The sequence below is a fragment of the Netta rufina genome, assembly GCF_964035555.1.
Source record: "Netta rufina genome assembly, chromosome: 4".
Classification (NCBI taxonomy): Eukaryota; Metazoa; Chordata; class Aves; order Anseriformes; family Anatidae; genus Netta; species Netta rufina.
Genome location: NC_140127.1, coordinates 14583737 through 14609959, shown reverse-complemented (window position 1 = coordinate 14609959; position 26223 = coordinate 14583737). Strand labels below are relative to the sequence as shown.

At 46.3% G+C, this 26223-nt stretch overlaps 1 protein-coding gene across 4 annotated transcripts in view; it reads left to right on the top strand.

The window, feature by feature from the left end:
* The window catches only part of EPHA5 (EPH receptor A5), a 190028-nt gene that overhangs the window by 152037 nt on the left and 11768 nt on the right, over positions 1 to 26223 (top strand). For 2 of the 4 annotated variants that reach the window (XM_084285680.1, XM_084285679.1), the window contains exons 9-16: positions 1484 to 1549; positions 8029 to 8096; positions 9815 to 9940; positions 11070 to 11255; positions 16752 to 16813; positions 17625 to 17834; positions 19690 to 19839; positions 24610 to 24803. In XM_084285680.1, coding sequence (XP_084141806.1) covers positions 1484 to 1549; positions 8029 to 8096; positions 9815 to 9940; positions 11070 to 11255; positions 16752 to 16813; positions 17625 to 17834; positions 19690 to 19839; positions 24610 to 24803 — 1062 coding nt within the window. The remainder of the gene's footprint in view (positions 1 to 1483; positions 1550 to 8028; positions 8097 to 9814; positions 9941 to 11069; positions 11256 to 16751; positions 16814 to 17624; positions 17835 to 19689; positions 19840 to 24609; positions 24804 to 26223) is intronic. The other 2 variants (XM_084285682.1, XM_084285681.1) reach the window with 1 other exon arrangement.

The window sequence follows — 26223 nt, the reverse complement described above, 5'->3', positions numbered from 1 at the left end:
AGCGGTGTGGGCAGGTCTGGTGACAGCAACCGTTCAAAAATGCCTGAGGGGGAAAGGGGCTCCTCGCTAAAATGTAAGCTAATTAGGGAGGGGTTATAGTTATCGCAGTCCCGGTGATCTTCCAGAGACCTGCCAGTTCCCTGCACTCAAATCTTGTCAGGATGAACCCAAAAAACAGCAGAACTGACTCAAAATAAATTATGCTCAGGTTCAGTTTGGGTGCTTTGGGGTCTTGAACCTCCAAGGTTAAATTGGATCAACGGAGAGATTTAGTGAGAGCTGAGCTTCCCCCATATTAATATGACTCCACAAGCTGGGGCATTATGAAAATACCAAATACTGTCAATTATAGTTAAAAAAATAATAAAAGTTGGCATCACTGCTTATAAAATGCTTGCAAGTTGTTTTGCTGATGTGAAAGGAGCTTAGAGAGACATTCTTCACCAGTTCTAATTTAAGTAAGCACATAATCCAGTATATAATTCTGTAAATCATTGCATGCCTGAAGTTATTTTGCATCATAATTTAAGGTGGTGCAGTTTCAGAATGTTAATTTTGTCTAAATGGGCTGTTTTAATGCGTTTAGGCATTGTAGGGTATACTTTAAAAAATCTGAATGGCACAATTTTTATTTTTGTGTCTTCCAAGAAGATCACACAGTGATTTTAGGAGAAATAATGAGAGATCTTCAGCTGACTTTAACTGGAGTATTTGTCTACACTGTTGGGCATGTAGGACATACTGAAGATCTTCCTGTTTCTTCTGCCCTATGTTCTTTGTATGGATAAATTACTTAGTTGCTTTGCTAACAGAAAAATACCCACACAAGTTCTCTGACGAGGCTAAAGGGCAATTACCGAGGTGACAGGTTGATGCCAGGTGACGACGTACTCTGATCGGATAGAGTAAACGCTCAGCAGCCTCCGAAGCAAGCTGGGGGTGCACACGGTGCCTTTCAGCTCACCACATTTTGGGTTGAATTAGACTGTCTGCTCTCACGCAGCTCGTAAGGCTCTGCTCCTGCAGATGTGTAATGCACGTGCAGAGCTTTGCTGATGCCAGGACTGAGTGAGTACATGTGAAAGGGTCTGCAGAAGCAGGGCTTGTGTCATCCAGCGATTTTTTTTAAAGGTGGAGGTGACAGTACTGCACACATGGCTTGTGGAAAAAGTCACTTGGCCTGCTCCAAGGCGGGTGCTTAAGTTTAAGCACATGGGTGGCCCCGTTAACCCTAACGGTGGCACTTAGGTACGGGAAGCACACAGCTAATTGCTTTGCAGGGCTGGGATGTCTCTGATCTCTCCAAGACATTGTTCCCGACAGTAGCCCATGCCATGAAATTCTTGCAGCCCAGGGTGCTGAGAACCACATAGCAATTAAAACAAAGGGGAAGAAGTACATATAAAACTGTTGCGAATGTATTTGCGCATTGCCAGGGCAGTGGGATTATTCCTTATCCTGGGCCTTTTTGTTTGCTTTTCAGTTGCTGCGATCATGGCTGTGGGTGGGCTTCTTCTCTGCGTGCTGTTGCCTATCCGAGCCTAACATGGTCAGTGTTCCCACCTGCGCTGGCTCCTTTTCGTGTCCTCCCTCCGTGTTTTCCGTGCACAGTCTGCCTCTCCCTCCCTTTCTTGTACTGCCCTGCAAACCCGACCTCTGCGACCAGCTTGGCTATCTCAACACATGCAAATAGCCTGACCCCGAGCAGTGTTCTTCCAGTAAGAGCAGGGTTCCCAGAGGAAAAACCCGATGCGATATGCCTCGATTGATCCAGACAACACACTGGAGATGTTATGTGGCATAGCAAAGCTGAACACCACGTGTGCTGGGCGATTCATCAAATTCTGCTTCCTCTCACCGAAACGGGGGGCATGGGTGGATTCATCCCCCTAAAAAGGGTGGTGGAGGGCAGGCGGGTGTGTAAAGGTTGTGGCATTTGGTGGCATGTAACGTGCATGTCAGTGGAACGAACCGAATGTCATTGCTGCCAATGACATGGTGCTGTTTGCAAGGATATGCTCCGGCGGCGTTGGGCATATCTTTGCGGGCGTCGGGAGCTGGGTGTCTGTGCTGCATGCTGCCACGTCCTGCCACCGTCTCCTGCCAGGCCGCCTCACCATTTTCTGCTCTGTGATTCTTCTGTACTCTCCTCTCCTTGCCAATGAATTGAAGGAAGGGTGATTCTAACTTCTGTTGGTGTGACTGGATGCAGGTTGAGTTGCTTCCCTGGAAGGGAATCTGGTTTAGGTCTCTGAGTCAGCTGTAACCCGTGCAGGCAGAGATCTTTCCAAGCTTGCTGGCAGCCTTGTGAAATCTCCCCCATCAAATACCTGCTTGAGACCATAGGAGCACCGAGATGTCCCACTCACATTTTAAACTCTGAAGGGTTTGCAGTGTAGCTGGGTGAGATGTGTGGAGCTCTTCTGCTGCTTTTCTGGGGGGGATGCTGGTCTCTAGCTGCGGAGCACGGCTCTCACCGAGATGGACCATTTATCTGTCCTCTAATGCAGTATTTTGGGGTATTTTTAAATTGGTTTTCATGAATTCTGAGTCTTAAGAGCAGCATTAGCAGGCTGGGTTGCTCAGCTTGAAATGTTTGGCTCCAAAATGCTGTTCTGGGACGTGTTTCTGCAAGACACTCGTTTGGCATTGATTTGGCACACATGCAGCCCCTCTGTGGGATTTGGGCTTCAGATTTCCTCAGGTAGGACCACGAGAAGAGGGTGGCAGCAATGGAAACATTGGTAATGTTGGAGGTGCCAGCTTAGGGGAGCTGAGCGCACACAGAACGGGAATGAACCGAACAGTTACGAAGAGAGAGGTGTGCAAGGAGAAGTTGACTGACCTGGAAAACGTCCCCCGCAAGTTTCCTCCTCAGCTGTGGAGAGAATAACGCGGTGACAAGCTGCTGTTCTGGGAGGGGAAACGGGAAAAGGGACTTCAAGGCACAGACGCCATCAACTGTGCTATAGGAAGGCATGACAAGCTCTTTAAAGAGATTTATGGAGATCACTTCAGAGGGAGCTTCCTGCAAGAAGAGGAAATGGTATCTTGTTTAAATTATTTTTAATTGTTCTGGTGGTGATTTAGGCAAGCAGGGAGTCATTCAGTGCACAGGCAGGGAAAGACGAAAGGCTAAAAATACCGCTGCTGGAATTTTTGAAACTTCCTCTGTAAGGCATCCAAGTTAATCGGAGGTCAGCTGCAGGCTTGCACACCGTGGAGGGGCACGGCCGTGCCTGGGAAAACAGCTGTGAAGGTGGTGAGTCTGCAGCCCTTGGGAAGGGAACCTGCCCTTGTCCCCTTGGGCCAGGCATCCAGAGTGTCTTTCACCTGAGCTGAAGGTCTTAGCTTGTCACCTCGGGATCTTATCTTTGTTTTATAGCAGTCCCTGGACCAACATCACTAGAGGAAGGCTTTTGCCTTTGGCTCTCAGTTTCAGCATCATTTATTCAGGGTAAAACTATTTGCTGTACAAGTTGTCATCCCCATACAGAAGCAGAGAAGACGGGATCTTGGCCAGATGGACGAAGCCCTGTTTGTTTGTTCCTCTGGGCGGAATGCAGTCCTGCCCTGCAACACGTATGCAGCCTTATTGCTTTAACATCTTGGAGTAAATAGCCTGAAGTGAGCGCTAAGCCCTGGTAAACAACAACCCTGTGGTCCTTGCAAAAACTCCTATAAAATGCAGCTTGAGGTGGGTCGGGTGTACTCCTCAAAGCTGATTTATAGTACAAGACGTGCTTCTGAGTGAAGGTCTGACCCCTGAAAAGCAAGTGGGGGTTTGTTTGCATTTCAGAGAAGTGCACCGAGGTCATTTTATCTCATACTTAAGAGAGAAGATACATGCATAGAGATCTTTGCAGGACGGGGACAGGAGATTGCTGCTTCAGGGCACAACCTGTTTTATGGTACTGGCTGCGCCTAGCAAGGTGAGGTCCCTTTCCTCACTGGGGACTTCTGAGTGCTGTCCCCATGTTTCAGTGATGTTTTGGCCATGTGCTGAAATGCTTTGAGACGTTTTGCTGTAAAAAGGTGCATAAGCACTCTGCTACATCATTGCCTAGGACTTGGATGTCCATGGTCGAGCCACTTTTAGAGCCAGTCCTCTGAGTGTGTCCTGCATGGGTTGTGGCCCCAGCTAGGGGCTTGGAAACTCCTTCTCTTTGGCGTTTTGTGGCTCTGGGGGATGCCCCAAGCAGCTGAGGATCCACACGACACCCAGCAAGGGCACTCTGAAGCGCTGGGTCAGATGCAGATATCTCCAGGGAGAGCAAGCATCTTCCTGCCTCGTTTCTTGCTGCTGGAAGGAAATTTTTCTCCATGAGTTGGCTTCTGCTGTGCGAGGCAGTGGGCACTGGTTTCCCAGCTGGGTCCTTCATCTTTCTACCTGTCCGCTTTATATTTTATAAAGCTATATAGGAATCATTTTACAAGTTCACTTTTATAATCTGCTCCATAAATATTTTATGAGCTGCCTGCCAATCTGCAAGTAGTTTTTAAATAAGACATGATGCTTTAAGAATATTTAAAGTCTCACGTTTTTCCTCTGATAGTTCTTTTTTTTTTTTTTTTTTTTTTTTTTTGAAAAACACAGAGCTGTGCAAGGAAGACATCTGCTTTCTAGATACAGAAACTGGGACAAATCCACAACAGGAGTAAAGAGTTGAGATTCAGGTGTGCTGCTGAATTACATTAACTCTTTGGCTGAGAGTCTCCAGCTCAGTGGGAGACAAAGGGAGCGTCAGGATCTTTATACTTTTGCTGTATGCGGTACAGAAATGATACAGGAAATCTGTTTTGTACCATGACAGCAAATGGGAGAGTGAATCTTCCATCAGGAGACTTCAGATTTAGAGCTTCTCCAGGAAGCATTAAGAGCAAGCGCACGTGCAGAAATGGATTATTTTCCCAAACAACTGGGAGATTTTTCAAAAAGCTGTAGTGCAAAACCAGAACATTTAGGTAATTTTATCTGCTGGTTAGGTGCACATACTGAATCAGGACTCTTAACGTGAAATAGCAGATTTTTCTGTGATTTAGTTAGGTGAAAAAAAAAATCTTTAGTTTCTGGTATCTAAAAGAGCTGAAAGCCCAGAATGGAAGTGTGATTTAGCCCCAGCCAGCACGTGCATGGCCTGATTCTCTGGGTAGCTTAAAAAATTAAGTGTGTACAGGGCACAAATGACAGCCATGGACAGGCCGTGCAGAAAGCTTCGTTAGTGACGCCCCATTCTGTCTTCAGTTGTACTCCATCGGCTGCAATTTCGCTTTGGTAGATCTTGCCGAGGCTTGTTGTAAGGATCCTTGGGGGTTCCAGAGCTGGGTTTTGTATGCTAATGTGATGTGCTGCTCTGTGTGTTACGCAGCTCTGGAGAGGGCACAGCCGAGGCAACTTGTTTGCATGGGCTTTCAGAGTGCATCCCCGTGCAGTAAAACGCTAACTGCTTGGCACAAAGGGAGGCTTAGAGCACGGCATGCCAGTGGTCTTGTGTTCTCCGTCTCCCTCTCCTCCCTCTTGGTGGTTGAATCATCGGGAGATGAAGTTAGTAAAAAGGGTCATGTTAGAAAATTGCATTTATGGGTGAAGCCCTCTAAACCTGAGAAAGAGATAAGGGCACTTGCTTTAAAAGGTGAGCAGGAGAAATTTTAACGCGCTTTTGGTAGGACAATGATGAATTGAAACATCTGCGTGTTTTTCAGAGGGAAATTTCAGAGGGAAACTTTTTGAATATACACCTCGAAACCCCTTTCATGCACGCACCCCAGTGCAGAAAATGACTTCTGCAGGAAACTGATGGAGCTTCTGGCAACTCGCAGAATCAAAACTGGGGGTTGCCAGAAGTGGGAATTGATGCTGAGACCCAGACCTTTAGTCTTTATACTGCCAGGGGGAGACAGTATGTTGAAGGAGGAGAACCCATTTTCACCCAGGGATCGTAAATACCAAAATACCTTTTGAAATGACCCTTATTGGGGGGGTCTCTGCGTACAGCCACTGCTTAGATTGGATCTCATTAGGCAGGACCCCTAGGAGAAGAGCAAGGAGACGAGCCATGCCGTGAGCACCAAAGTGGGGCTACCCAGGCTGTGTCTCCAGGCTGTTCCTCACCGCTGGCATCAGTTTTGCATCCAGAATGCGATGGTCAATGCTGCTTGGTTGTGCTTCTGTCACTGCCGCTGAAGTCGTGCCCTGCATGGACGGCCTGGCTGTTTTATCGAGCACGATCCACGTGTTGGCCCTGTCATCCTTCTGCCTGTGCCCCCGGATTGCTTGTCAGCCTCCCTCTGTCTTTTCTGCACCTCGTACCAACCCGTTCCCCTGTGCTTGCACAACCCCTGCAGTCTGGTTTTTCTCCTCTCACCTTGGCACACGTCTCCCCTCCTGTTAGAGGTAAGCTGGCACTAACCCCAGGACCTCGGCCCTGTGGGGTCTGGTCCTGCCAGGGCCAGCTCAGCGGTGGTGCCCATGTCCTGTTGTTGGCCTTTTGCTTTTAATCACGGTCGTTTTGCAAAGCCAGTGCCAAAATCCTGTAGCCGAAAGGCTGCTTGGCCCCTTGCAACCAGGCAGACAGCAGTTTGCAGTAATAGGACTTCCCGCTGAGGGCATGTTTCATGCAGATGCCTATTACTGCGTCCTCCTAATTGCAGTTTTGTTTCTGCTAATCGTACGCTCTTCCTTGCTGTGAGTTGTGCTGGAGCACGTGCCTCCCCCTGTCCCAAAATCCTGGGTAATGGAAGAGAAGACTCCCGAGCTTCTCAGCTTTAAATGGTAACCTGGGGCTTTCTGTCAGAGGTGTGACACCCGGCAATGCAGCTGCACAGCGACCACCTTGATGGGCATTGCTGGCAGGTTTTTCACTCTTCCAAACAACGTTCCTACGTCTCACGTCCACGTGGTCTGATTTAAGGATGACTCAGTTCCTCTATCTGGTTATCATATCGGGTCCTTGGAAAGACTGGCAGATATATGTGCATCCTACATACCTCATCCCATATATCAAAATATATATGTGTGTGTGTGTGTGTGTGTGTGTGTACGTAGCGGTTGTCCTTGCCTGTGCAGTTACCCTGTAGCTTCCTATGGGGTTATTGGGGTGAAGCAGATCTCAGAAATGCCACCAAAGCAGCCACTTGGTGCTAATGTGATGCCATTTCCTAAAGACCCAGTGAGAAGGCTGGGGGCTGAGTCAGGGAAGAGCAGCCCCAGGCTAACAGGAGGATTCCCTGGCAGAGCTGTGACTCCCACGTGGCTGTGTTTGCAGCTCCATCGTGGGATTCAGCGGTGTCCGTGCACTGCCTGACACTAATGTGGGAGTGAGATAGGTCAGGCAATGACTGTGTGCTTTCTTCCATCCTTATTGCTGCTGGTCAGAGGGGATTGCATAAAGGGTAGCTCCTGCGGATAAGGCAGGAGACATGCAGGAAACCCAGTCAGAGCCAGGAGTATGTAGGAGACCCTTGAAGGCAGTGAGCCAAGAGGCTTTTTTTTTTGTTTTTTTTTTTATACACCATCATTTTGCATGTGTATAAGATGCTAGTGTTGGCACAAGGCTGTTTTCACAAATACCTAAATTGAAAGTTCTGTGCGAATGCCCAGTGGGTAAAGGGACCATGCAGCACAAACAAGATGGTGCCTGCAAAAGCTGGGGTCTTGGCTCTGAGGTCCAGGAGCTCCCACTTCTGCAGCTCTAGCGTTTCATCCCATTCCCCTTCCATTGTCCTTCCTGTTCTTGCTTTTTTCTTCTTAATAATAGCTAAATTAAATGTACGGTAGAGTGGAGTTTTCAGAAGCGTCGGTGGGATTTAGAAGCACAAGTCCAATTGAAAATCAGTGGGCCTTGGGCCCTGAATCCCGTTAGGGAAATTGCAAGTAGTTTGATGAGCTAAAACTGGGACAGCAGTGATACGGCCACTTGAGAGGTCGGATTCATCGCTGTTCTGGGTTTTTGTGCCTTGCGTGACTGAGGTGTTGAGGGGGGCTCTGTTATACCAGAGACAAAAGTGTTCTTCTTTTGTTTTTTCCAGGCGATGTGGTTATAGCAAGGCTAAACAAGATCCAGAAGAAGAAAAGATGCATTTTCATAATGGCCACAGTGAGTAAAGATTGATATGTGTGGGTTTGATTCTCTCTGGTAATGAGAAAAACAAGTGAGAGGTGCTTTTTTTTTCAGAAACCATTTTCCTGGTAATTCACAAAAGAATTCACTTAATTCTGTTATTCAGCAAGTCCCTATCTGCCCCTGCTCCAAGCCCCACAGAGACCTGAGTGCAGGTGTAAGTGTTTGAGCAGTCCTTACACCTGCCCAGTTATTCATGCCTGCACATTTTTGTTCCAGGATGGAGCGAAGTGGATCCCTGTTTGCAGTGGATCTGCCTAGCGAACAATTTTGTTTTGTTTCACTGTGCTGGGGTATACACTATGACTCAAGATGCTCTTAATTTTGCCTGGCTGGCACGTAACAGCTTACATACTGTGGTCTGGATGTAAAGAATACCTGTTTTTGCCCAGAATACCTGTTTTTCAAACCTTTGGTCCATCCCAGCCAGCCATGAGGACCAAGCCCATAGCTACTCTTTGCCCTTGGATGCCTGTGCAGAGGTGTGAGGAATTCATACGTACTTCTTGCTCCCAGTATGCTTTCAGAAATGCCATGTTAGTAACCATAAGCTGATCTGAATATATAGACCTTTACGGTGACACTAAATCGTACATATCACGGTTACTACCAGTCTTACTGTGCATCTGAAGCCAGCCTTTCTTTGGAAAGCCTTCCTTCGTAAAGTGTTGTGGGATCTCTGGATGCGTAATAGCAAAGTGCCTTTTGGGGTGGAAAAGGCAAATGCATCTTGAGCAAAAGTCAAATTTCCATTAGTGCTATGTAATGAAGGCAGCAGGAAGCAAATCAATTAAGAGCCACAATGTAATGTAGCTGTCTTATTAGACTGATGAGCAGTTCTTCATGTGAGTAGCCTTAATGATTGTCAAAACAAACTTATAATACAGATAATGAAAATACTTTTTTCCTCAAGTCCTGGAGAAAATGCCTGGTATTGATTATATTTATACTGTTACAACCCACAGGCTTTGTACTGCAAATATTTTGTTCATTTAAATCTCAGTAGCTCCATCTGAAATAATGTGCCTGATTGATTAGCTAATATGAGACTGGTAGAGCACAATTTATTGCAGCTCTCCATTAACCACCATCCCTCTGACTTGCTTGGCAAGTTGTTCCTCAGCGTTTTGCATTTCGGAACTCCTCTTCCCGGCGTACCCTTTCTGCAGGAGGGCTGCTGATTCGGGCTGTGTCTGGCTGACAAGCCTCATCCCAGCGCTGTCAGATACCTCAAAGCCTTTATAAACCTTTGCGGTGGGGAAGAATTACAGATGAGGCACCGCAGCATGCAAAGACAGAGCTGCCTGCCCAAGGTCACCCAGGCACTCTCTAACGATTCCCAGCCCTGAAACGAGGTCTCCTGACGCCACCCGTTTGCACCAGGCCCTGGGCCAGCCTGTTATGCAGCACTGAGAGGATTTTTTAGCTGCTTGTCCTTCCAGCTGAGCACTGCCATGTGTTCCTCTAAATCCGATGAAGACATGTGTGTCACACACAAACTAAGTGTTATTTTCGGAGAATACTTGCTCGCACGGTGTTCCAGAGCACAGAGCATTCAAAAAGCATTATCTATTCATTTTTTTTGCAGGAGAAATAGATTTCCCTGCTGCCGTGTCTTCCGGCAAGGGACAGGAATAGGCATTATCCTTGTCTGTCACAGCCCGTGCTGTTAATGCTGTAATTTGTGTTCGCAGTTAAACTGCCTGGAGTAAGAACCTACATTGACCCCCACACCTACGAGGACCCTAATCAAGCCGTCCACGAGTTTGCCAAGGAAATAGAAGCTTCGTGCATAACCATCGAGAGAGTTATTGGAGCTGGTATGGAAATGTGTTTCGTGACCCTTAGCAGCATGGAGGGATGACTTTTCTAATGCTAGAAATCAGAGAAGGGCTGTGAAATATGTGTGCTGTTAGGCACTCAGCGTGTTATGTGGAGCATACCCTTGTTCCAGCAGAAGCCAGGGACAAAGCTGTCATTGCCTGCAGTTCTGAAATCCAGTGATTGAACTAAAAATGGCAGAATGCTGTCAAGTTTGGCCCACGATGAGTTATTTCTATGGATGCTAAGGAAAATGAGTCACTTAATTTTCAGTTTCTTTCACACCATTTTAACTTTTTTTCTCCTCCTCTATTAAGGTCAGTATTGAAGCAAAAATTAAGAATGAGAACTCATCTGAGAGTAAGAAAAAATACAAACCAAAGCCCAAAGCACTTAACTTCCTTGGTTATAAGAATCAGTTTCCATTTTCTTTCAAGTGAAGCTGTTTATTTGGTCTCACATCTAACGTTAGGAATATCTGGCATCCTCTGACACTCCATTTTTGGAGATAATTTACTGTTCACCAGGAAAAATATCCATTTAGGCTACTTCAAAAAAAAAAAAAAGTAGTGGTAAAATTGGAAAGGGTGTATAGTCTATAAAAATATATGTTGCTGTGAGAGGCTAACAGCATTCCATCTATTTAACTTACCAAAGGAGGGTTAAGAAGCAACTGGTTTGTGTTTTACAGCTATCTGCACAGAGTAGTGATATAGGACATGACAGGAGTCTTTCATCTAGTAAAGAAAAACATCATGAAATGAGAAAAAAAATGGAATATAGAGCATAGCTATTTAAATATAGGAAAATTACATACTGGAATAGCTTTCGTATGGATTTGGGGTAAAATCCATCACCAGGAGTGTTTCATTCAGTTCTGGTTCTTTCTAAAAGACCAGGATTTGCAGCTTCCTAGTTTTTTTCTGTTTATGAATTATTTGGCTTGTGGTTTGCTGGCTATTTGAGATGATGATCACTGTGATGTTCTGCTTTCCATATTCATGAATGTGGGACAGGCCTGTGTATTTTTGATTAGCTTTCTATAAAATATGGGCTGTATCCTGTAGACAGGCATGTTCCATGCATTCCTTTGGCATGTTCTGATCCCATTTTTTTTTTTTCCTGAAGGTGAATTTGGAGAAGTCTGCAGCGGGCGGCTGAAATTACAGGGAAAACGTGAATTCCCAGTGGCTATCAAAACCCTGAAGGTGGGCTATACAGAGAAGCAAAGACGAGATTTCCTGGGAGAAGCAAGTATTATGGGGCAGTTCGATCACCCCAATATCATCCACCTGGAAGGCGTCGTCACAAAAAGTAGGTACAGATTGCTGAGGGCTGCTGTCTCTGAACTCTGACTTACGGGAGATCTGGGAGAGGAAACATTGTGTAGCTCAAGTTTTGAGCGTGTGTTTTATCTATTCTCAACCCCCAGCAACTCCCCTTGCTTGAACTTCCACACTTTGTGAAGGTCCAGGAACAGATACCCAGACTTAAGGGAGTTTGTACCCAAAGGACTTCAGTGTTCTTCCAGCTAAAAAGGATAGCTAATAGCTGAAATGATGAAAAATGTGAAGTCCCCAGGCGTAATATGTATGGTCTAAGAGAAAGTCCCTTTTCAAAGGTCTGAGATTATGCCATGCCTGGCTGTGTCCAGAGAGGGGAGTAGGTGATGGAGGCAGGAATAAGCTTAGGGCATCTGAGTGCCAGTGGAGTGTGCTGCGTGACTTCAGCCTTCCAAAAGTTCAGCAACATCTTTTTATTGAAATGAGGCCACTCAGGACCATTTTGAATACAGTGACACCGAGCCATCCCCTCAGTGCTTGCAGCAGCTTCACTTCTTATTTCTGCCTTTATTTCTATACTTTTGAAACTGCATGAGGCACAATGTGAGCAAAGAAGTGCCAAGAAGTGGGAAGCAATTTCCCTGGCAGAAAAGAGAAAAAGGAAAGAAGACCCTGGTGGTTTCTGGCTGTAATATTTCAAGAAACCTCTGAAGCAAAGTGCTGGCCAAGGTTGCCCACAGGGAGGGTAGTGATGGTACCTGGTGATTGCTCACAGGGGATGTGAGCAAGGACAGAAGTTAGCTGAAGCTTTGTTTCCCAGAAGCAGGGAAGAAGAATCGGAGCTTTGCTGAAGGGAACAAGGCTGTGTAAAACCATTTTTAAGACGAGCTCCCCTTGGGATCTGCTGGTAATGCCTATAGCAAGAGTTGTCCCTGATGCCAGCATATAGATATGAGAGGGGCAAGGCCCTGGGGAAAATGTGAAATAACTGAGAAAATGTCTCAGCACAAGAGTTACTGCAGTCTGGCAGGTCAGTTAGCAAAATGGACTTCAAAACCTTCCCCAGGCCAGTCCTTCTCCAAATTGGTGTGTGCACTAAACTTAAGGATGGAGGACAGGGCAGCACGTCTGAATGTGCTCAGCCCACACCCCTCTGGCTGTCAGCGTGGTGCTGCTGAGGTAGGAGGGCTGTGGGAAACCTACAGAGGTGTCGTTGCTCTTCCATTTGAAAGCCGTAGAGGATTTGGAGGGGCACAAGTGTGCGTGGATGTCCCCGCCACAAACAGAGCCACAGGTTCCCTCTAGCATTTTTCAGCATACTTGATGCGAGCCTGGTCTTTCCAAGATAGAAAGAAGCTCAGTTAAGTTATTTGCACCAAGGATTTTTTGTTGGTAAGCCCTTCTTCATTTTAAAATATATTTAAGTGTTCAGGCTAGCCTGAGAAAGGCTCACAAGTGTGAATGTCTGTCTCCCCTCTTGCCTTCATGACTGTTCATGTTGGAGCTTAGAAGATGCAATTTAAGTGCCAGCATTTGGGACTGTGTGGCTGCTATTAGCACCAATTGTCGTTCATCAGAGGCACTTCTCCAGAATCAGCTCTTTTTCAGAGCTGCAATAAAACAGATACAAAGACGCTAGCTGTTTGTCCTGTTTGTATCCTTATAAAATACTCAGAATTGAGGCCGGTTGGCAGTCGACAGCCTTTTCTTGTATTTTTCTTTGAAATTACATTTCCTAATAACCAAGACAGGTTTCTACTAAAAATTAATTGCATAAAGGCAGGGGAGAAAAAGCCAAGGTCTGGATTTGGATGTGACAGCAAGTGTTTTTTTTTTTTGTAAAACCCCACAGCCCATGCAGCAGCTCTGCCCTGGGACTGTGTCCCTGCCGTGCGTCCTGATCTAAGGGACGTGTCCCCTTGCATGCCTCACCAAGAGCAAGCAGTACATTGATCGTCTGACCCAGCACGCAGAGCTGAGTGCATTAAACAAAAAGAAATAAATAACCAGAGAGGTCAGTTTACAGGGTGAGGGATGCACATTAAAGTCTGAAGTTTTTGTTGGCTTCAGGAGAAGATGAGAGGGCACTTGGCTGAGTTCCCGTGGGCTCACGGGGGCAGGACTCAGGGAAGGCGGAGAATTAAAATGAATAAACAGCATCACCTTGTGTAGTCCTTTATGCATAAAAGCCTCGCTGTGCCTGTCTGTCCTGGACTGGAGGTTCCTATTTCTAGCCCTGAAGGGATGTGGACTATTGGGCAGGAAGTGAGTGACGTTCCTGGATCCATAAAAGCTGCTGCTGACATGGCCTTGAGCCTTTCTGGCTGCCAGGGCCTCAGGGGATGGGTGGGAATCCCACTTTTAGGATGCAACTCCCTAGTGAGCTGATTTTTTCTTAAAGCAGCCATCCCTTCTGAAGGGCAGGGAAATGCTGGGGGCTTTGCTGCCCCACTGAAAGCCCTGGATTTGTTCTGGGGACTGGGGTTGGGAATAAATGCCAGAGGGAGGCTGAGGAAGGCAGTAATTTCAGATATTTTCCTCAAAGATGAGTCAAAAAAATGGTGTAAAGGAGGAAGAAGGAATGCCTTGCTTTTCTGAGTTTCCAGGGAGTGCTCAAGGTATCAAAGGTAGCATAGATCCAGGTTTTAGCTCCCTGCAGAGATTTGAGTCCAGCAAGCCAAGGGGATTCTCTGCCTACCGTGCCCTGGGCCCTTCTGGCTGGTGCTCTCTAATGGCTGTGTTTCTAGGTGTTCCCTTGGCAAGGATATAATCACAAGACAAAGATGGGTATTTAGGAGTCCCCTCTCCATCTGAGACCCTTAGCCCCTCACTTATATCCCCAGTAGTTCTCCCTCCATCTGTCCCGTTGGAGCTGTTCCCCTTTAGAAATCACGTTTGTTTAATTCAGCATTTATTGAGCCAGAGGCGGGGGGATTCAGCAGTTACCCAGCCTGCCTCTTCTTCAGTCCCCATTCCAAATTAAATTGAATTTTTCCATGCAAACCATGGCAGCTTTCACATGGAGGGGCTGGAAACCCTTTCTCTCCTTGCTGGACCAGAGCCACTTCTAAATTGGACTTGAAGCGACTGGGGTCTGGATGCAGGGGGTGCATATACCCTGAGCTCCTCGTTAGCTCAGGAAATGCTTGTTTACCACACTTGAGATTTTTCCATCAGACATGCAACCCTCTGGAGCATCTTTCCAGCTTGTTTTCTTTTCTCCTGAATGTACCAAAACAACCTTTATGAATCCAAGACTGTGATGCTTATCTCAAGCTACTTTTTAACTTTTCTTTCCATTCAGCAATCCAGTCATTGGCCTGCTGTAGGTTCAGATCTTTAGCATAAAATGTCTTTGATGCATCATGATTCACTCTGGAAGCAGATGAAGTTGAATTGAATTAGTCCATTTTTAATTCTGAATGGGAATATCCACGCAGGGCCTTAATGCCATTTAATCACTTCAAATGCCCACCTTTAGTTAATTTGGGTTAATTGTCTTCGTTGTCCCCATGCAGACAAGCCCTCAGCTTTTTCTGCTTTACAGAGGCAGCAGTCCTGCTTTCATTAGCATCCTGTTCCATTGCTCTGACAATGCGTACGTGGGTACGAATGACATCTGTGCACATTTTATGGCCCCTTAACACCAGCAGGAGGGAGCCCTGCTGACACAGAGGATCAGACCAGCCTGTTAGAAGGGCCAGTGTTTGCTTTTAATTTACTTTGTTGACAAGTTATTCTATTTGTGCCTTTATTTCCATGCTCTTGGATATGGGGCTAATTTATTCCACAATTACTGTCAACCTGCAGCAGTCAGATAATGAAACGTGAGTGCCAGAAATCTTCTTTTCTTTTCTCGGATGGAAACCCAAGGCAGGAACCCGAAGGAGGTCCCTCAGGGTGGTGTCATAACGAGATGCCAGTCATGCTGCAGTGCTGCCTTTAGGTGGTTGAGATAAGGGACCCCACGGTACAGCCGGTTTGCAGTCTGGCGTTAGACGGGGCACGTCATAAATAGCAGCACCGTCTCTGCAGAGATTTTATGGGAGGTGACTTAAGGAACCTGGGTTTTGCCTTAAATCACTCATTTGCAATGCGGAGAAGTACCTTGCCTGTGCACATACGGACTAAAAGCAGCAGCTTTGCCTCATTGCAACCCCAGTGGCTTTTTTAGGATTATCATAATGGGAAGCTGCACTGCTGCAGGTGGGGGCAAAATTTTGGTAGAGAAGATGTGCAATCACCAAACACTTGTTCAGTGTAGAAAGAGGGTGCGTACATATGTAGGGTCTCCTTCCTTGCATAGCACACAGCAACTCCTTGGGCACGGAGGCTCTTCTGTGTGCTCAGCTCCACATGGGTATGAGTCTGCCATCCCTGAAGATGGGGCCCATAATGTCTGGGACACAGGATATTATTCGTGGCCCCAAGGTGCGTCTCTCATTTCAAAAATAACACTTCTGGCAAGCTTTGAGCCCAGACAATAGCTGTGGTATTAGCTTAAATAATTGAAGCAGCACAAGTCCCTTTTGCTGCGAAGGTAGTGTCTGCACAACAATGAGTGGTTTGATTGACAAGTTCACAATTATCTTTATTATGTAGATAATTAAACAGTAAATTAGGCAAACAGTTAACACAGAGGGAAAGTGGGAAGATTAAGATTAATCTTAGTGGTAAAGTCTGAACTGGTTTTTAGGAGCATTTACCTTCACGTGCATGTTATGACATGTGGCAGCTCTCGTTGATCATTTTTACAAAAGACATTTATAATGCACTTTACAGATAATTGACAGCTCCTCTTTTGTCTGTGCTTCATGCTAGCTAATGCAAATTGATTTAAATAAAAAATAATTTACATCTTCTTATAAGATTTCATTGAATTTACAAGGGCTGGAGCACACCACATTAATTATTGCTATGCCATTGTGGCAAGCTAGCGAGAAATTAGATATAAAAACTGAGCAAAAACTATATATAATTACCATTAAAATGACTCGGGCATGAAAATTAATCAAATGGATTTGGAAAAACATTATTATTCCTGTCAACAATAGGATGCCAGGTCTTTTGTTAAGAGCTTTTATTTTATTTTATTTTTTTTACTACCTCACTGAATCAGTACAGTCCACATCTTGTGAAGAGATCTTGTTATTATTTAGGGAAGGAAAAAAGGAATCAACACAGCAAAGAGCTTCCTGAAATTGTAGTTGCAGCAAAGCTGCTTGTGTCTCCCAGCACGCAGTGTTTGGTGCTCACGACCTCTTCCACAAATGTCATCCAGCCCTTCTAGGAGCTGATCCCCCGTCCATAATACAGCACTTCCCTTTCTTCCCCTCCTTGATTCTTCTCTCTTTCCATACTTGTGGGCAAAAAGCGTGGGCATCCTGCTGGGACAGTAGCGTCTCATTTTCAATTTACTGTTGCGTGGCTGTATATTCACATCAGAAGCATTATGAAAAGACCTTATTTTTGTTCATGTTTTTAAGTAAATTACTGCTAATGATCTTGTGCTCTTCTTTTTTTCCAGGCAAACCGGTAATGATAGTGACAGAATATATGGAGAATGGCTCTCTGGATACATTTTTAAAGGTAACGTTTAGACCTTATTTCCAGGGGGATCTCGGTTAAAGTTGGTGCTCCTTGCAGAAGGTTAGCATCAGTGAAGATGTTTGCTGGGTGCTCGTCCAGCCCTTACTGCTGTCTGGAGGCTGGAGTAACTCGGTTACCTGTTTGGCCTCTGTTTATACAGCTGATGAAGGACGTGGTTTGTGCACTGATACAAACAGGTAACAAGAAATTGCAGCGTTCATTCTCAAAAGCAGTCTGCTGCATCAAAATGGTCGACTCATCCTGCAAAACTTGGTGATATTTCCAGAGCACATCCATGCTGCATCATGGCAAAACCCAGACATGTCAAAGTTTTTTCAGGAAATGTCAGACCTAGAAAAGGGAGGGTAGGGGACGTGGTTGAGACTGTAGCATAGTAACACAGGGAAAGCCCCTACCCCAGATATTCACACATGGTCCTCAGGAGGTAAGATTGTGAAGCAGCTTGGTGCCTTTCAGTCGGCTTACTCAGAGATAGTCCGCCCTTGGTGTTTTTGTACACAGAGCTACATGTGTTCACTCCCTGTAGCAATCTCTTCATCAGTCACTATTGGAAATAGCTCCCTCCTTGATCTCCAGTTAAAAGAACTACATTTCCTTAGCTTTGTCTCTAGAGATGCTTATCCAAACAATGAAACTTTGAAAAGCTTCATGGTCAGAGCATGAGAGTAATGAATTATTAATTTCCCCGTTTTTCTTCCCTGGAGACTTGCCTTTGCATTTTTATTTGTGCACATTCGATGCTGAGGGTGCAGAGGTGCTCAGCTGATCCAGTGTCTCCTTCCTTTTGCAGAAGAACGACGGGCAGTTCACGGTCATCCAGCTGGTCGGGATGCTGCGAGGCATCGCGTCAGGAATGAAATACCTGTCTGACATGGGTTACGTGCACAGGGATCTCGCTGCCAGGAATATCCTAATCAACAGCAACTTAGTCTGCAAGGTGTCCGACTTTGGCCTCTCCAGAGTCCTAGAAGATGACCCTGAAGCAGCATACACTACCAGGGTGAGTTCCAGGGATAGTGAACAGAGGAATTAAAATGTACTCCCTGCCTCATTTTGGTATTCAGGCTTTTTGGCCGAGAGGTTTCTACAAATGTAGAGCCCCTAAACTGTGCATGAGGGTTTGGCCAGGTGCTATCAGCTAATTCTTATCAGATCAGTTCTGCAAATGTCCGCACCTTTATAGCGAGGATGGCCGAAGCAAGCAGAACTGAGGGGAACCTGAGTCAAATAGTGAACTCTGCAAAAGAGTCATGCTCCCAGCTGTGTTCTGTCACCTCTGCTGAACACTGAAGGTCAGGAAGAGCAAGAGTTGGGCGCTTTACTTAGGTACCTAAATACAGGTATTAGCCACGGTCTCCTGGATAATTTAACCCATTTCAAACATTGGCAAGCACGTAATGCCTTTTGTTAATGAGGCACGTTTTCCCTTCCCATTAAGGGTAATTTTCCCCAGCCTGAGGAAGGGCTGCTCCAGCCTCGGTGCTCTGCCCCTTCTCCTGTGGCAGGATCATTCCCTTCTGGGCATCAGCTCACCTGTCCCAGCGTGAGGCCACGCGGCCCCAGTGCCACGGAGAGGGGCTGCACAGGACCCATCCCCTCCAGCACAGGCTCTGGAGAAAGCCTCTGATAGTCGTGGCAGGTTGGCACGCCTCAGTGCTGCCTATTAACACATTTTTCCGAGGGTATTGTGATGGGAGCTCTCTGGGTCACATTCCCAGTTCCTGCAGAGCTTTTTGCAATCTGGGAAAGACGTTTCAGCTCTTGGCAGTCGCAGCAGCCCCACGACGGGGCTCGGCGCACGGCTGGACCAGAGCTTCCCTGCAGGCTGGAGGGCTCTCATCCAGCCCTGCTGCGTCTGCAACGTGCTGCTGTGTGCTAATTGGCACTGCTGAGAATCTGGCCCTTCACTTAAGGCATGCACTGATAAGCCTGTGAATAAATAATTATTGGAAGACAGGACTTTCCCTAATTTGCTTTTTAAATGCGTTCCAAATTCTACCTTTTTCTAATAACAAACAGGGAGATTTTGCAATATGTAGCTCAGCTCTGAGAGGGAAAGACTTCACAGTAAAATACATTTTGATATAAATCAAGGGAGACAACTCTTTAAACCCAATGAGAAAAGTATTTCTTAATCCAAGCTCTTCCCCCCCCCCCAACCCCTTCCTTCTCAGAGCTGGTCTGAAGTTTGATTTCTGAAATGGCAGAAAGGGGAAAAGGAACTACCAAAGCACATTTGACAGCTCTCGCTATGCCCGAGTAATAGCACTTAGACTATAAATGGTACAAAAGATAAACCACAGCGATCTGGGGGAGGTGGCACCGTTTTCAGTCCCGAAGCCGAGGCCAAGCTGGTCTTCACGCACACAAATTTCCGTGCCCACTGTGCAGATCTCTCTGCAGGCTTGGGACTGCATTGCAAAAAAAAAAAGAAGGAAAAAAAAAAAGGCATTACTTCCGCAGCAATTTGCATGAAGCTCTCATTAGATCAAAGTCTTCCCTGGCTTCAGAGCTGTCTGTTCCTCCCCCGCTCGCTCTTAGAAATGGAGGAACTGTATTCCCCTACCAACCAGTGCAACATAATTGAGATGTTGATCCTATACATGTCCCAGCATTCAAACAGCATTCAAACAACAAACCTTCAGGACAGCCAATTAGTAGGCAGCCTACAAATGCTTATGGGCTGAGATAATGTGGAAAGGGGCCCCATGCTGTCAAACAGATTTACTTTAAAATTCGATGTCTCTTTCCAGAGAGAAAATAACATCCCTCGGTGCTGTAAGAAGTGCTGTTTTGTCCTCTTTTGCATGTTATCTGCCCTCCCCTGCAATCTATTTATTTTCTTTTCATTCCAGGGAGGGAAGATCCCCATCCGATGGACGGCACCTGAGGCAATCGCCTTCCGGAAATTCACGTCGGCCAGCGATGTCTGGAGCTACGGCATCGTGATGTGGGAGGTGATGTCCTACGGCGAGAGACCTTACTGGGAAATGACAAACCAAGATGTAAGCACGTGCAAGAGCTGCCGCGTGATGGGACTTCTGAGGGCTCAGTGTTCGTTCTGCAGTCAGAGAGGCGGGATGGGGATGGAGGAGGACAGCAGCTGTAAAAATGTCTTTGCTCCCCGTGCCAGGCAAAAGCCATCCTCCCGTTTGATGCTCTGTTTTTGCAGCAGCCCAGAGCAGAGGGAAATGTGTCTGCATGGAGGCAAGCCTGGTTCCCCCAGCAGACTGCTGGAGCTTCACTAATGCTGTTAGAGCTAGAGCCTGTCCCTGCTCTGCTTAATGACAAAGGTCTGCCAGGGGATAGATGCTGATAACTGGCAGCATTTCAATTGTGTGTTCAAACCCCTGCTGCCACGTAAAGCAGAAACTCAAGAGAGCCATGGTAAGGGCTTGTTTTGCTGCACAAAAGCTGGGTGATTTGATCAAGTGATAGCAGTCCAGACCGGTAGTGCACAGAGCTGCCTCTCAGTCATCTGCGCATTGCTGATCTCGAGAGCAGTTTTGCTGCTTTTTTCCCCCATCCTTTGCTTTCTCTGTTGTGAATGTCTTTGAGTCTCTGTTAGTGCCAGCTCTCATTTGTTGGTATAGCACCCTTCCAGGTGTACTGCCTTGCTCCTGGGCCCCTGTTCCCCCTCAAGGTCACCCTCTGAAGCACCTCCAAACAGTGGCGTGCTTGGGGACACTGTCACCCTCCTTACACTAGCTCTTTTTCCAACCTACCGAAGGATCTCATGTTCCTACTGCAAGACTTCCTCCTACCCTGAGCTCACTATAAGCAGCTGTCTTTATCTAATCCTGAAAACAAAATGAAGCCTGGGACTGCCAGATTTTCTGGGGCCTCCCCTTCCTCTTCACATCTCTGAGAAGTGTGGCACGTGGAATTCTCTCAGGACGCCAGCTAGTGCATGGCACAGGGGGTCACTGTGTGGCACACAAGGCCCCCAGAGGAGCTCTGTGATGGGGGGAAAAAATGCAGCCACTCTGCATATGGAAAACAGAGCCTCTCCTCATCCCTCCTGCTTCGTCTCTGCAGTCCTGCCGCCCCTGGAATCGTCATTCCTGGCTTGGCAAAGCATGCACGTACTTGCTCTGCTGTGGGCTGCTTTTGTCCCCAGCACAACACCTGATGTTTCATCCTTTGTTTTTGAACAGCATCCCTGTCCCCTTGACGTTCTGCCATTTTGTTGGCAGCAGAGGCTCTGGCTCAGCCTTCTGTTTCTCCTCTGTTTTATCTGAGAGCCTCTGCCATCAGTGGCTGTAACTACCTGTCACACGCAGGAGCTGCTGCCTCATCCCGACTGCTCGCCTCGAGTCCAGGCAAGGAGACGAGCAGTGCCTTTGAGACGGTCACACCACGTTTCTTGCCAGGGAGATGAGCGTGTTGTTTGGCATGAATGCCCCACCGCTCCTGCACCGCCGAGGCTGTCACATTTGTAGGGAGCTTGGTAAAGCAGCACATATCTGCACAGGGATTTATCTCAATCAAATCCGGAGGCTTTCTTCCATACCCTGAGTGGAGAGTGCAGCGATTTGCAGCCAAGCTCTTTGAGTCGCACCAAGCACTGTGACAACCTTTGGTGCTGACGCACCAGCATGGTACAGATGCTGTTCGTAAACGCCAGGCTGAGATCCTGGCTGGTTCCAGTGGCCAGGAGGGTCCCTTGTCAGGTTAGTAACACTAAACATCTACACTTTGCAGTACTGTTGGGAAAACAAACAGTCAAACAAACAAAAACCAAACCACAGATACCACTTTGTCCATTCTGTGGGGCATAGGGTGAATTTCCCACCTGAGAAGAAGAAGAAGATAGGGGAATGCTATCTTCTATACTTCTTGTACTTTCTATTTTCTATTATACTTCTTGTAAATTCTATTTACAAGCAGAAAGCAGAGAACTGGTGAGATGTTCGTGATCATCAGTTCCTGATCAGGCTTTGCTTAGGTTCTCTCTCTCCCTATAATAAGTGCGTGTGGATGGTGGCAGCCAAGGAAACGTGATTCAGTGCTGTGGCAGAGAAATGGTTCTTGTGAGATTTGTTCCTTCTTCCTTCTTCATCCTCTAAAGGCCTGTCCTTCTTCTTTCTCCCCCTTCTTGAGCTGGCAGAAGAACCAGCAATGTTAGGTGTGGTGATGGCTTTTCTGTGGAGGTCTAGGGAGCTCTGCTCACGTGAATTTCAGACTCCGTTGCACAAGAGTTTCTTGTTGTATAGTTTCTAATTAAAGCACGTTGTCAGCAGCGAGCAAAACGATTCTCACCGTGTTTCAGCCAGATTACTTTTGCCCCTGTTAAAGGAGGTGCGGTGCCAAATGGCAGGCAGCGTTGTGACTTCAAAAGCTACAAACCATGTTGTGAAGTCGTTCTGGTGTCTAGAAGGCTTTCTAAAAATAAGCTTTGCACCGCACGGTAAGGTTTGTATGCAGGAATTGAGAGGATTTTTGTGGGCTGCGTTACACAGGTTGGTAAGTTAAATGAGCACAGTGGTTGCTTTTTAGTCTTCAGACTGGTGGTTTTATGAAAACAGGGAGCTAAAAGAGTTTGGTTTACTGGAATAGACTATCTCGGGTCTTCCCTTTCCAAACACCCCCAGTTCAGTCACTCGGATCCATAAGTGAATGGTGCTTGTCCAGAAGGGGTAAAATGGACACAAAATGTCTCCTTTTATATGCAAATCTTTGCTCTTCAAGTATTAAAAAGAAGTGGCACCAATGAATGAAGTGGCAAATGTGCCTTTTTTTGTTGTTTTCTAAATATTGAGTTTTCTTACAAGGTTGCTACAGGTCTTTATTTGCTTCATTCTTTTTCTCCTCTTACTGCCAGACCCTGAAGGCACCTTCAGAGAGAGGCAGCGAGTATTTCAGCATCCTACCCCCTTGCAGTATTTTGATACCATTTGCATTGTATCACCAGAACGAACGACATCCTGTAAATTGAGTTAACGCTATTGATTGTGATGTTACTGCCAGGAATATAAAGCATGCATAACCCCGTTGCAGATGTAGTTCAGATATTCTGAGCTGGTGCCAGCTGGTCTGCTACCCGTCTTGCTGCTATTTTCTTTCTGCTACAGCTGGGGGATGATCCGATATTGTTATAAATACATATGCAGACACAGCAAATAATGTTCTCGTGGCTGTGCCACACTGAGGCTTTTTATAGGGCAGTTGTAAATTTGGGGCCAGGGACCAGCTGAAAAGCGTGATGTGAGGAATAGACGATGCATACAGCATAGTATGGTGGGCCTGCTTTTTTGATTCTGTGAGCAATCTGCAGATGAAATTGCTTTGTAGACACAGGTTGGGCAGAGAGCGGTGCAATTGCTCCCCCGACAGATGAAATTTTAGATGGGTCTCTGGCAGAGCACAGAAGGACTGCAGATGTTGTGGCCAGACCCTCGGATATGCTCAGCACCCTTTGAGAAGATTACAAAGCCTCACGTAGTTTTTTCTCTGCTACATGCATCCTCAGGGGATTCCAGTTTCCCACTGCTGCTGCTCAGCCTGCTCATTCCTGGGACTCCTCCACTTGGCCAAAAGCCATGTGGTGGGGGCTGATTTGAAAGTGATGCACACGGTCTTGAATTTCGGAGCCTTCTGAAAAGCAAAACGCCATCCTGATGTCGCTCTCACTGACAGAAAGATCAAGAAGACAACTTACACACTAACCACAGAGCCGTCTTTTTAAACATGGGATGTTTCCAAATCATGAGACAGTGCCCAGCATGAATGGCATTTGAGGCGATCCTTGGAGCTGAGCGATGAAGTGCTGTGGCTTTCCACATAGCGCTCCCCATCAGCAATAGCTGTGTGTGCCTCCATTTGGGCAGCGAGGCTTGGGAGTAGAGGCTGTGAAGATGGGCTGCTAGGACCCTCCTGGCACGGGCACAGCCCCTTGTGGCCCGAAACAAGAGCTGCATTCTCCTCAGAGTTGTTACGGGTTCAAAATGGGCACTGCTGGGCTTGGAGCCCTGCTGTAAATGTGTCCAAAACCAGGGAAAACAAGTTGCGTTATTCAATTCCGCCCTCATTTGTTCATTTGTGCCTTTCAGGAGTGCAGGCGGCACATGTGCATACCACTTGTTTTCAGTGTAGAACCTTAGATGGGTTGTGCTTGAAATCAGTGCAACAACCCTCCCGTTTTTAATTTACATACTCTTAGGCTGACATTTTAAATTCCTGGCAGAAATGTGGACGCAGTAAGAACAGCTAGACCCAGACAGTATTGAATGATATATGAGATGGTTGTTCTGCCTCTGCATTGAATCCATCCATCAATTAGCATTCAAAGTCTCTTTTGAAATACAGTCAGACTTTTATTACTGTAATACAAATTTGTGGTCTAGCACATGCCTTTTCATTTAAAAAGAAGCCAACGTCTGAATAAACAAAATCACTGCACTCCAAGATGATGCCAGAAAGCCCCATAGGCTGCTGGTGGTGGACCACAGCAGGCTCTGGGAGTTTCCTGGTGTGACCTACAGACCTCAGCCGAGATTTGGACAAGTGCAACCTGAGATCTGACCTTGAATTTCCCTGAATTTCCAGGCTCATTTTGCGGTGACTGAAAATGAGTTATTCGACCCATCCCGTAGAAAAAATTGAAAGAAAATGGAGTTTACTTGATTTGCATCTTGTATGCAGAAAGGGGGAAGAATTTGTGTGTGAGCGTATTGCTGGACCCCTGTTCTCTATTCAAACCAATTTGTGTTTGGGGAAAAAGGAAAGAGAAGGAAGGAATGCAACCTATCAGCCTTGTGTTTTGTCTCCCGCAGGTGATTAAAGCCGTGGAGGAAGGCTATCGCCTGCCAAGTCCCATGGACTGCCCTGCTGCTCTCTACCAGCTCATGCTCGACTGCTGGCAGAAAGACCGCAACAGCAGGCCCAAGTTTGACGAAATTGTCAGCATGTTGGACAAACTCATCCGTAACCCAAGCAGCTTGAAGACGCTGGTTAATGCATCGAGCAGGTACAAAATCAGGCCAGAACCATTTCTCAGAGCAAGATTCTTGTCTGAATACCCACCCCTGGTGTTGAATTACCACTTATTATTTGGCCTGCGCACATCCGCGGGTGGATGTTCCTCCAGCTTCATTATGTCCAGGGGAGTTTTCCCAAATCAACTTCTTTCTGTTTAAATTGGCAGGCAGGTCAGCAATTCAGTTACTCTATAAATGTAGTGCTGCTGCCACAAAGAAAATTACTGTGGCCTGCCTTTCAGAAACTGGAGTTTCAGCAGTATTTATAGGTCTATGATAAAGCTACCTGTGCTCTACCCCAAGGTTAGAGAGAGCAAGACTGAGTCCGTGAAGTAGATAGTAAACACTTCTCAAATTATCTGCCTGCTGACTTTATCTTTGTAATACCAATGAGAGAGTCTCTGGCGGAAACTTAGGATGTACAAAGCTCCCAGATGCCCAAGTGCGTCCTCCCGCAAGTGTTCCCAGGCGTGTTAGCTGCCCCCTCCAGTTCTGACAGTCTTTGAAATTGCGAGAGGATCTCTGTGGTTACCAGAGAGCCGCACGCAAATGATTTGCTAAAACCACATTAAGTGAATCAAGCAGCCGGTGTGCAATTCATTTTGAGTTTCAATAGCTACACAGCTATATGGGGAAGTACAGTCAAGAAATGAAACTGTACTTGGAAAAAAAAACATGGAAATATTCATATTTTTAGTGAGTTTTAGCAGTGGTCTCTCCACCACACTGGACTCTTGGAGAGTCTTTTGTTTTTTCATCATAAGCACCAAGTATAACTTCCGAGCCATCTGTGCTGCTAATCACTCAGTCCCTCACAAGGTCATGAAGGAGTGATGTATATAAATCATTGCTGCTTCACTAATGGCAGTGGAGTTCCCCTTATTAACACTGGAAGAGAGAGGCCCATCAGAAAAGCTTATTCTCAGAGGATTAAAAAAATAAAAGACATGTTCCTGTGCATGACATGCCATGCATTAGAAGAGAAGAAACATGAAATCTTCACAGTTTCATTTTTAAATACCAAATAGATCCAATTCCTCAGGCTATTTTACATGCATCATTAACCATCTGAAGAAGAAATTGAAGAATGTCCCTTATTAGCAATTAGTTGTAATGTTAGTTCCAGCAAACCTGCAGGAAAAGGTTTATGGCAGTACAGAATGGGATGTTTCTCTTTTATTTTCAGTTCAGAACAGTCATTCTCAAGGCCTGTTAAGTAGCAGTATGTACTGTTATACCAAACTGTTAGGCAGGAAAAAATGAAAATAGGGAGTAAACTGTCTCCTTGAGCTGCTGAGCACTTTGCTGATGTTTTATTCCACTAACAGGTCCATGCAATTCCAAACCTCTCCTTTTCAAAGGCACTGTGGGTATATGCAGGGTGGATGGAGTACCTGAACAGCCAGGCTT